This window comes from Capra hircus, chromosome 18 (assembly GCF_001704415.2).
Source record: "Capra hircus breed San Clemente chromosome 18, ASM170441v1, whole genome shotgun sequence".
In the NCBI taxonomy this organism is placed as follows: Eukaryota; Metazoa; Chordata; class Mammalia; order Artiodactyla; family Bovidae; genus Capra; species Capra hircus.
Window position 1 is genome coordinate 35,882,682 of NC_030825.1, and position 11,034 is coordinate 35,893,715.

General features: G+C 57.8%; 1 protein-coding gene across 2 annotated transcripts; it reads right to left on the minus strand.

Annotated features, from left to right (window-relative positions):
* CDH16 (cadherin 16) lies at positions 584–10,598 on the minus strand. Of its 2 annotated transcripts, XM_018062094.1 has the most exons (18): positions 10,465–10,596; positions 9,445–9,502; positions 9,086–9,169; positions 8,360–8,515; positions 8,152–8,290; positions 7,640–7,798; positions 6,480–6,676; positions 5,777–5,899; positions 5,467–5,617; positions 5,033–5,260; positions 4,874–4,950; positions 4,612–4,800; positions 4,264–4,505; positions 3,565–3,698; positions 2,497–2,739; positions 2,235–2,342; positions 1,795–1,911; positions 584–949 (listed from the first exon to the last, which is right to left on the minus strand). In XM_018062094.1, the coding sequence occupies exons 2-18, from the start codon at positions 9,487–9,489 to the stop codon at positions 852–854; spliced, it is 2,490 nt and encodes an 829-aa protein (XP_017917583.1). In that variant the 5' UTR covers positions 9,490–9,502; positions 10,465–10,596; the 3' UTR covers positions 584–851. The 2 variants fall into 2 exon arrangements, with proteins under 2 accessions (XP_017917583.1, XP_017917584.1); XM_018062095.1 differs by lacking the exon at positions 1,795–1,911 and having other exon boundaries at positions 586–949; positions 10,465–10,598.

An 11,034-nucleotide genomic window follows, 5' to 3' on the forward strand; every position in this document is an offset into this window, starting at 1 on the left:
CTGGGGCAGGGGCAAGGTGAGCCACGAGGGTTCCTATGTCACCCCAGTGGTGTCCATATGAGTAATTCTCTGATTTTTTGCAGACTCCTCATCAGCCTGAGTGTAAAACTCAAAGGTGCCTTGGGGCCAAGGGCAGAGAGACCCATCCCCAGCCTCACCTCTCCTTTCCAGCAGCATGGGGCCCTTACCATTCCTACCCAGACCCCTGCTGAAACTTGGGGACCTCTGCCCACCCCTGCATGCAGGTGATTCACATATAGGGACGTGAGTGTCCTCATACATGTGTACAGGACATGGACTCACAAGTTGCCTTCCAAGAGCACCTGTGAGTCCATGTCACTCTCAAGGACACCCTCCTCAACCATTGCCTGGACAGTTAACCCATCCAGAGTCTGCAGCCAGTGGTCTCCGAATGCCCAGAGAAATGACCCATTTGTCTCCAGCCTCAAGATCTCATGTCTTATCCCCACAGGGGACCCCAGGCTCGTTCCTCAAGCCTTGAGACCCTTTCTGTGCAGCAGGAGATGGGGAAGGGATGAAGGGGCAGGTGGACTTGAATGATGCACATGCAAATGGACACTTGGACATGGACACATGGTCCCTGAGAACCCAAGGCCGGTTCTCTGAGGCTTTATTATTGGACAGACATGAGCCATCTGAAGTGGTTCCACGGGCACTTGAGTCAGTGTGCAGGCCCCACAGACATGTCCGGTGATGTTTCCTCCCTCCTAAGGCAAGTGAAGGGGCTTCTTGCCTTGTCTCGGCCTCGTGGATCTGGAGTGCTGGGCCGTCTCCCAGTGGATTCTGATGCAGCCAGATGCCAAGTTCCCAGCAGGGGCTGCCTGGACCATTTAAACTGCCACCTTCAGGGGCACACTGTCTACTGGCTGATCCAGGTCCTTCTTCCTCGCCAGGGTCAAGTGGGTGAAGATGAGGATGAGGAAGATGCCTGAGGAGCCAGAGAGGGATAGATCACCCCTCAGAAAGGGCAGTAGGACCTGTCTATCCCTGGGGACTCCTTGCTATTGGAATTGATTTAATGAGGAAGCAGTTTCCTAAACAGCATCTCTGAAGGTGAACTGGATATGACTCTGTGGTCCTGGTGCCTGAAGGAGCATGACTGGCTCATCCAGCCCTCAGCAGGCACCCATCCCCTTGAGGCTGCCCCAGAACGCCCCAGCCTCCAAGGTCCCCTTCTCTGGGGAACAGAGAAGGGGTCGTTTGGGAGCCAGTGAGTTGTCCCCATGGACCTCTGAGAGGAAGGCACATTGTAGCAATGTCCTAGCACCAGTAAAGAAAACCAGCCAGGAAAAAAAAATATTTAGGGCGCTAAAGAAACAAAGGGGATGGAAAGAGAGGCTTGAACTGAAGGAATTAGGCTGGAAAGAGTGAGCTCTGCCACACGCTGGCTGTGTAAACTCCAAGTTACTTAACCTCTCTGAGCATCAGTGACCTCACCTGGAAAAGCGGGGAAATGCCAGCATCACAAGGTTGTGGGAAGATTCAACTCAATAAACCTGTGCTTGGCTGATACACAGTTAAGGTGTAACAGTGTAACAGTAAATGCTGTTATCAGTGAGAATGGGGTGCACAGAGTCAGACACGACTGAAGCAACTTAGCAGCAGCAGCAGCAGCAGCATGGTATGGGGAGGCAAGAGCATAATGATTACGAGAGTTGGGGAGGTTTCTTCTCAGCCCTGGGGGGCACCATGGGAACAAGGGCACTGTTTATCTGGAGGCTGTGGCTCTGACTACCATTGCCCTCCCCCACGCAGGAGCCCAGCCTCCGTTACCTATTGCTATCAGGGTGCCCACGAGAATGCCCACCGCCGACAGCTTCGTGGGCATGCCCTTCATTCGGCCCACCTTGCGCATGCACTGCCCCTCCACGTTGCAACGACACACGATCACTGAGGACAGGCAGAGGAGGGTCAGGGCAGTGGGGGAGGGCTCCCAGCTTCTCAGCGCCTTTAGCCCAGCCCAGCTAGCTTGTATGTGTGCTTCTGTGCCTGTGTACGTGTTGATGGGTGTGGGGGTGGGATGCAAGCTCCTTTGTGCATGTGCCTGCGTGCACTGGGCTCCGCGTGCCCAGCCACACATGTGCAGGTGTGCACAGGTATATGCGGTCCACATGAGCCTGCAGACACGTTGCCCAGTCCCTCCCCCTTGGTCCCAGTGGCTCCCTCAGAAACTGCATGCCCCTGACCTTGGCCGCACCCCAGCCCGGCCTCACCTCGGACCTGGATATGCCATATCTGGTTATCGTGGCTGACAGCTATGGGGACTACGTGTTCGCGAGGCTCCACCCAATGCAGGCCCAAGGTGAGGTAGGCATGGGACCCTGTTGGGACCATAAGCAGCGATCAGTCACCAGGCTGCTCCCCCCAGGCCCGGCCCCACCCTCACCGGGAGAGGTGTCTCGCTTCCGAAAGCCCCGCCCCGCCTTGGCGCCGCCCCGCCTTGGCCACCGCCTCCCGGCTCTCCGCGGCACGCACCATTGAGAGCCCGGAGACGCCAGTCCCGCTGCACCGTGGGGTTGGGACCAAGCGCAAAGCTGAAGGGACCATGTCCACCAGCCAGATCAGAGTCCTCCCTGGGGCCACTGACAACCACGCCATGGTCCTGGCGAGGTGTGCATAGGTGTCGGGAGGGCACGGGAGCCAGCGTCGGGGTTGGGGCAGGAAGGGCCTTCAGGAAGTGGATCACAAGGGTCGCAGAGGTGCTCAGCGTTGGTTCATCTGCAGAGGAGGCAGTACTGGGGTGGCTCGGCCCCTTGTGGGGCGGTGGGGTGAATTCAGGGTCCCTGGGCTGGTCCCCTTCCCCACAGTCCATCTTCTCACCCCGCTGAGCCCCTTTTGTGCCCCTCCTTCCCCTCCCCCTCCACCTCTCCATGCCAGCATCTCCACGCTAGTCTCTTCCTCACAATGCCCTTCACCCCTTCACCATGCAAACACCTGCCAGGCCTTTCTGTGCCTTTTTGGATGGAAAGCTTGCCTCACCCCCCACCCCCACCCCTGGCCCCTGGAGCCAGGGCCCAACAATGCAGAAATGCCCTGCCTGTACATGAGCTCACCCCTGCTGGTCTGTCTTGCATCACAGGACAGCCCAGCTCAGAGCTGAAACCTGACATCCCGCCCCAGGCCAGCTCTTCATCCCGTCAACATGGTGTTTGGAGTTCTCCCCACCTGACCTCATCCAAGCTCACCTCCTGGCACGCCTCCTGAGGAGAGCCCCTGGCCCTTATCTGCTCCCTTACCTCCCGCCCAGCACCAAACCCTTTGCTCCCAGTTTGTGTCTAAAGCTGACACCCTAAGAGGCACCCCCCCTCAACCGCCCCAGGGCTGAGGCTGGGGGATTACAAGTGTCTGGCGAGGACGGTGGTGGCGGGGCAGAGGCCAGGCATTCTCAGAGAAGGACACTGTACCCAGCTCCTTGTCCCTCCGTCCTGCCTGGGGGCAGAGTGGATGCCAGCAAGGGGCCTGGGGAGGAGGCTTGGTCCTGCCCATCTGTCTGTCTGAGGCTCTCTCACCCTCGTAGGGGTCCCTACCATAGGCTGGCCATACCTGCATCCTGGGCCTCTATGAGCACTGTGTACATGTCCCCAGGCTGGGCGCCCTGCAGGGGCCGGGCTGTGTGCACCTCCCCGGAGATCTCCTTGATGCAGAGCCAGCCCTCGGAGTCATTGACCAGGGAGAACCTGAGGCCCAAAGAAAATGGGCAGGGAGGCAGTGACCGCATATGGAGTCTTGCCTAGAGACCTCCAGGGCCATGTAACCTGCCTGAGTCCCACATTCCCTCTGTGACTTGAAGGCAGCAGCAGCATCCATGATCTGTCTCCCGCTTAAGGGACTTGTTGGGATGGGGCGGGGCTTAAACCACTGACACTGAGGCTGAGAGAGGGACCACACTAGAGCCTGTGGGGCTCTAGACTTAATTCCACTGTTCCCAGGTCAGCCCACAAAGGGCCAAGAATGGAGCTAGAGGCCTGGGAACAGCACCCAGTGCTGCAGTCTGGGTGGGTGGCAGGAAGAGGGCCGGGTATACAGGATGGAATGAGGAGGCATCATCTGAGCTCTCAAGGGGTCCCAGCACCCCTTCTCCCTGCTACCCTGGTGCCCCCAAGAGTCACAACCTGCATATTAGCCAATGATTTGAGGAACTTTCCAGGTTATAAATAATGTGAGTTCCCTCTGAGGTCTGGGGGTCATCCCCAAGGAACAGAGGAGGTCCAGTCTAGGTAGGGGGCTGGGCTCCTGGCTTACCTGAGGGGACTGCTCAGGGGGTCTGAGGGCTGGACGGTCAGCAGGAGAGAGCCGGCAGGGGTGCTGATGGGCACGCTGGCCTCATAGCTCTCCTGGTCCAGCTGAGGAGGCGGCACCACCCTTTCCACCAGCACAGTCACAGTGGCTGTGGCTCCTGGGCCTGGGCCTGGCCCCACCAGCTCTTCCACGTTCCGCACCACCACCACCAACCTGTGGCTTGGAACTGCCTCATAGCTGAGGTTCTGGAACCAGAGGGACCTGGGTTACTGTGTGGGCCAAGGCATGGCGCCCTCATGCATGAATGCATGTGTGTATGTGTGCACCCCTTCTCCAACCCTAGCCCCTTACTTTGAGGAGTCGCAGCTGGACATGACCGGAGTCTGGCTCCCAGTCCAGGCTGAAGGTCCCCTCCTCATCCCCTGCCTCGATGGCAAAGTCCATGAGGCGGAAGGCAGGCTCGAGGTCAGCATCAGTGGCCGTGAGTGTGGTCACCAGAGTCCCAGGCTCTGCATCCTCAGGGAGACTTACGGGCTCAATCTGGAGAGATGGCGAGAGGCTGTGAGCCCACCATTACTGCCTTCTGAAGGGGTCCTTCCCTGTGCCCGCTTACCTGGGAAGCGGTGAACTCAGGGGCATGGTCATTGATGTCTGTAATGGTGACTGGTATTTCACAGGTGCTGCTGAGGCCTGAGACAGAGGAGGGCATGTTGGGGAGGCCAGGGTAGGAGCCGAGGGGTCAGGGAACCCCTGTCACCATTGGGGCACTTACCACCATCTGTTCCTCCTAGGTCCACGGCCAGCACCTGAAGCAGGATGTTCTGGCCAGCTTGGAGCTGGGCAGCCCCCAGGGTCACGCTCCCCGAGGAGGAGTCCAGCTCGAAGGCTCTCAGTTCTGCCGGCTCCTCAGGCTCAGGGCTCAGTAGCTGATACACAACATGGGAATTGGGGGAACTGGGGGCATCGGCATCCTCTGCTGAAACCTTAGCCACCTTGGTGCCTGCGAAGATGACACTCACCTGGGTGGGACCACAGCCAAGCCCGGAGACCTTACCCCCCTACTCTTCTTTGTGTATGTGTGTGTGTTGGGTCGGACGTTGATATAGGGGCCTGGGGCTGGCTGGCCCCACAGCACAGGAGAGTCACGTGGCATTGTTCACAGGGACTTTACCACTACCCAACCCCCTAACAGGGCCCATAGCCCACCTGGGGGGCTGAGCTCCGGGATGCTGACCGAGGGGCCTCGTGGGGGGCAGACGGGTGCATTGTCATTCTCATCCGTCACCACCACCTGCAACTCCAGTGGTTCCGCGTAGTCCTCGCTGTGGGTGTTCTGAGCCCGCACCTGGAGCAGGTACTGTAGTGGGCAGTGGGAGGGCTTCAGGTGAAGACCAGGGTCTGGCAGACCGCTCCAGTTCTTCTGCCTCAGTGCTTGTGGAGGATGTGACACCCCCAGAAGCCCCCTGACCAGGGACCAAACACCTCTCAGCCTGTCCTGGCTCCCCTTTCATCTCACCTCAGCCTGGGCTTCTCGGTCCAGCTCCTGGGTCACATAGAGTTTCCCCTCTGTGTCCACATCAAAGGGTCCCTGGGGCTGGCTCTCCAGGTGATAATGTACATTCCCCCCATTCCAGTGGACCTGGGAGGGGGACACAGAATGAGGGGCAGGAATAGCCCATGTTATCCCTTATGTTCCAACTGTTCACGGTTTAGGGAGCCTGCGCCCCAACTGCCATGTGACTCCAGGCAAGCGACTGTCCTCTCGGGAGTCCAGGTAGGGTCCTTTTGTTCAGAGCGGTTGTTGTGGCAACTCTGTGGTGGCCTTGCCCTGGTTCAAGCCTGGATCCGGCCCAAAGTATCTGAATGACCAGATTGTTTTATTCTCTGCCCTCTGGGACTGAGCCTGACCCCAGGGCATTCCTCGAGGAGGCCTGAGACATTCCTGGCCTAGGTGACAATCCCTATGGCAGCAAGGAGGTAGCAGCTGTTCTGTGAGGAAGCCTGGGGTGAGGTCAGAGCACAGAGCTCAGGGCCTGGTCCTTTAAACACTCATTGCATCATGGAAGCTGATGGGGACAGAGGAGAGGGGAGCGTAGTTAAAGGCAGAGCAGGAGTCAAGGTCAAGTTGGGCCCCAGATCCAAACCCCAAATCTCCACAAGACTCAGGCCCAGCTGCACCATCCACGGAGTTATTTCAGCTGTAACAGCTATTTACTCACCTGGGCAATGTGGTGTGGGTATGGGACTTGGAGATTCTCTGCCAGGTGGACAGGATCTAGGGGAACCCAGGTGTTCTCCACTATAGAGACATCTATAGTGGCTGTGGCCTGGTGGCCCGAAGCCTGGTCACCCATGTCCTTGACCTGTACCAACAGCTGGTAGTACCCCTCCAGAGCCTTGTCTAGGCTGGCGCTCCCTAGAAGGGGAAGGCAGTCAGCTGGTCAGGGGGCCAGGGCATCCTTCTCAGCAAGGAACCAAACAAAGCCAAGTACATGGCAGGTGTTCAGGATACTCTCTTGGCCAAGAGATGAGAGGGACCTGTAGCACCATTGTGAGCACCCAGCCTGGACTTGACAGTCTGCAGAATTACTTGCACATCTGTCTGCACAATGAAAGGTGGATTCGTGGATGGCCAGGATGAGGGGATACATGGGTGGATATGTAGATGAGTGAATGACTGGTTGGATAAATGGACAGTTGACTAGATGGATGGATGGAGGCTAGCTAGATGGGGATTTGAACCTGTGGATGGATGGCTGGGTAGATGGACTATGTATGTGGTTGGGTGGTAGATGGGTGAATGAGAAAGCTGTATGACTGACTTCTTTTTCTCTTCCCAATTTGTTTCTTTGGTTTGAACTTCTAGGTCCGAGTCTCTTTTGCCATCCGACTCAAGGTCTCTCAGCAGTGTTCTGGGCCACAACCCCTCAGGTCTCTCCTACCCTTGCCTCTTAGGCCCAGGTTTGTAAATGTAGGCACTTCCAGTCACATGCATGCTTAGTTGCTCAGTTGTGTCCAACTCTTTGTGACCCCATGAACTGTAGCCCACAAGACTCCACTGTCTGTGGGATTCTCCAGGCAAGAATATTGGAGTGGGTTGCAATTCCCTTCTCCAGGGGATCTTCCCAACCCAGGGATCAAACCTGGTCCTCCTGCATTGCAGGCGGATTCTTTACCACTGAACCACCTGCTTCCAGGCACACCATTTCCTCATTCTCCATGCATGGTCCTGGCTCCACACATGATTTTGCCTTGCTACCCACCCCAGCTGCAATATTCTTTCCTCCTCTTTTATCTCTTGAGCTGCAAACCCATCCTACAGCTCAGATGAAACCCAGCTCTTCCCGTTCCTCCCTTTTCACACTGAGCTCAGGCTCACCCTCAGGGCTCAGAGCCAGAGCACCCAGCCGAGGTTCCAGCTGGAACATATCTGAAGCCGGCTGGGCTGGGGCCTGGTTCAGGATGTGGAACCGAAGATCCGAGTTGGCTGTGCCTGGCTCATCCCCATCAGAAGCCTCCAGGAAGAAGAAGGGGACACCTGGGAGTATGGAGAGAGTTTACCATTAGGGGTGAAGGCATGGGGAGAGCCTCCCACGCTTCACCTACCTCTCCCTCGTTCTTCCTTCCATACCCATCGTCATATCAGGACTCTGAAGGTGTGCCATGACTCTTCACCCCACTGCACAGATGAGTAAACTGAGGCCTAGAGTAGATGGAACTCACCTGTGGACCCTCAGTTGGGTGGGGGGTGCAGATGAGACAGAAATGGGAGGGGAGTGGTTTGGACCCTGTTGCCCTGTCCCTATGCCATCTCTCTGGCCATCTGTTTCCTGTGTTCTCCCATCGGTGCCCACCTGACCTTGCTGTGAGCTCACTGCTTTGGGCACTCACCCAGCCTAGTACCCCGGCTCAGCTGAACTTTGTAGGTGGCCTGGGAGAAGTGGGGCACCTGGTCATTCTCATCCTTCACACGCACACGCACAGGTTGCGGGCCCCACAGGACATGTCTGTCCTCGGTCTCCAGGGTGACCTGACAAGAAGGAGTGGTCAGAGCCCCACCCTCCCCAGGCGACTTCCCCCTCCCCCGGCCCAGCCGTACCTGTAGCTGGTACTCGGCCTGTTCCTCCCGGTCCAGGGCCCTGGTCACCAGCAGGAAGCCAGCTTCTGGGTCCACAGCAAAGGGGCCCTCCCCTGCCACTCCTGCATCTCCTGACAGCACAACCTGGCCCTCAGTCTCCTCTCGGGGCAACGGCAGCTGGTGGAGGAAGAACAGAGGTGAAGGGAGCCGGGGGCGAGTCTGGGGGATGCCCCTTCCACCCAATAGCCCTGTTTTTTAATATGGGGAAACTGAGGCTCAGAGAGGGCTTGCGCTTGCCCAATGTCACAAAGCCAGTAAGGAACAGGATGGACATTCAAAGCCAAAGCTCTTCCCCCCTGTATTGGGTGCTCCGTTATACTCTCTGCCTTACTTTCTGAAACTTGAAACCCCTCCTCCATCACTTCATCTTTTAATTAACTAATTAATTTTTATGTTTTAAAATTTGGGGGCCATGCCGTGCAGCCTCTGGGATTTTTAGCTCCTTGATCAGGGATTGCACCTGGGGCCCCGGCAGTGACAGCACTGAGTCCTAACTACTGGACCGCCAGAGAAGTTCCCCTCCTTCCATTTAAAGCTCTGCTTTCTTCTGAGATGAAGATCTTACTAGCCATTCACACTATACCATATATTCTCTAGAAAGCCAGAGCAACGAAGAGAAAGGGAGGCTGGAGGTAGGGGAAGCAGGACCTGGGGAGGGCAGCCTACCCAGTCAGCTCTCAGACTCACCTTCGTCAAGTACAAAGGGAAATTTCCACCATAGTTTTCCGGGACTTCGACATACAGCTCTGCAGGCTGGGCTCTAGGGAGAGCCTGTGGAGGGATTCTCAACACGTCACCAAGCTGTACCTTCCTCCCTTGGGTGCTATGACCCGACAGAGAAGGGGAATTTCTACCCCTTCCCTGGGCCTGGTCATACTTTATCCCTCCGCCCCCTGGCCTTTGACCTCCTAACCCCATGACAGGCCTAGAGCCACATCCCCCAGACACTACCATCCATAGTCAGTGCACCTGGTCCAGATGGAGTAGGGGGTGAAGGTGCAATCCCCAAGGCCAGGATCTGAGGGTGAGGAGAGGGCCTGACTCACCTGGGGGACCAAGAAGCAAAGTAGCCAGAGCCAGGCAGCGACCATGGTCAGGATGGGCCTGTAAGGATCCAGCCCCAGTTGGTAGGCAGAGGGTCCCTCCCATAACCCTCCCTCTAGAAAGTGTTCCTCACCGTTTCCCACTGAGTCCCAGGCCGCAGCTTCCCCAGGCCCCACAGGGCACAACGGCCCCTCCTCCTTCACCTGGACTAGGGGGCAGGCAGGCAGGCCTCCTCCTGTGCCCTGTCTTGTGCTGCCCCAGCAGTTCTCAGAGCAGCCCTGCCCCCCACCACTTGGACGCTGCCCGCTCCCCTCCCACCCCCTCCCTCCCCGGCCTGAGCCTACTGCATACACATAGCTGGGCTTCACAACAGACTGGCCTCCTCTTCCTCTGCTTTGAGGGGCCTGTGGCTCCCCATCGCCTGCAGCGCAGTGTCTGGCTCCTTGGCCAGAAGAGCCCACCAAGAGCCCCAGGCCCAGCTGCGCTGCATCTCTTGGTTCTTGTGCCCACAAGGATCTCCACAGGGAACTTCACCTCCAGACTTCCGTCTCCTTCCCACCATAGCCTCCCCAGCTCGTGGATCCCAAGTACTCATTTCCCAGCAGTCTCCCTGAATCACCAAAGTTTGAAGCTAGAAAGACCCTGATGACACTGAGGGCCACCTCCTGTGGTCGCCTCACATCGTAGGCAAGGCCTGAAGGGCAAGAGCTGACCAAGGTCACAGAGGATTTGACCACGGGAGAATTCTTCCTGAAACAGAGGACTCGGGGCTCAGGGTCTCCAAGACTGTTCTAGCTCCCACTGTTATCCTGCAGACATGGAGCCCTCACAGGACAGGACCCCTGCCCTCACCTCAGTGTTTTCCAGCTCTCAGCACCGCGCTGGGCACGCAGAGCGTGGACAGCCACACCGATCCCCCCGGGAAGTCTTCCCTGGACAATAGGGCCTGTTTCTCCTTCCCCTGCCACCAACCCCCGCCTCAGCCCTGACACCGACCCAGGTCCCAGGTCCCAGGCCCTCACCCGCCGATGCCCGAGGCTGGCTTCCCTTGGTCCAGCTGCCAGGTGAGAGGAGTCTTTCTACAGGAGTGCTGGCCAGGCCGAACTGGGTGGAACAGGGCAGGGCGGACACTTGAGCAGGTAGGCGGGCCAGCCACGCTTGCTCAGGAGTGGAAAACACCCCTGGGCCCACAGCAGCAGGCCTGACCCTGCCCAGCCCCTCAAGTTACTCATTGACTTTGAAAAGTTGGAGGCTGCTCGGCATCCATGACCGCCAACCCCAGGAGGTGGGGAGATCTTCGACCTGGCGCTTGTCCCACCCCTACACAGCTCAGTGGATACTTCTCGGCCCCCTGGATTTGGACATGACCCTTTTTCCAGTGGCTCCAGACTTGCTCCCACTTCTCCCCCTTATGCACCAGTGTCTGCAGCTCCACCTTGGTCCACGCTGTTCCTTTTTCCTGGAATGCCCTTTTCACTCCTTCATCTGTCTTCTGATCACCTGCTCAGGCTTCAGCACTCAGCTCAAATAGTCCTTGCTCCCAGGAAAGCTCCCCTGGGCTCCCAGGTTTGTTCGGGGCTCTCCCATGGTGA

Excerpts from the sequence above, each read along its gene's own strand:
- CDH16 (XM_018062094.1), bottom strand. The coding sequence starts at position 9,489 with ATGGTCGCTGCCTGGCTCTGGCTACTTTGCTTCTTGGTCCCCCAG. Across the intron at positions 9,170-9,444 it reads TTTGCTTCTTGGTCCCCCAG|GCTCTCCCTAGAGCCCAGCC; the intron begins GTGAGTCAGGCC and ends ATCCCTCCACAG. Across the intron at positions 7,799-8,151 it reads GAGCCGGGGTACTAGGCTGG|GTGTCCCCTTCTTCTTCCTG; the intron begins GTGAGTGCCCAA and ends CCATACTCCCAG.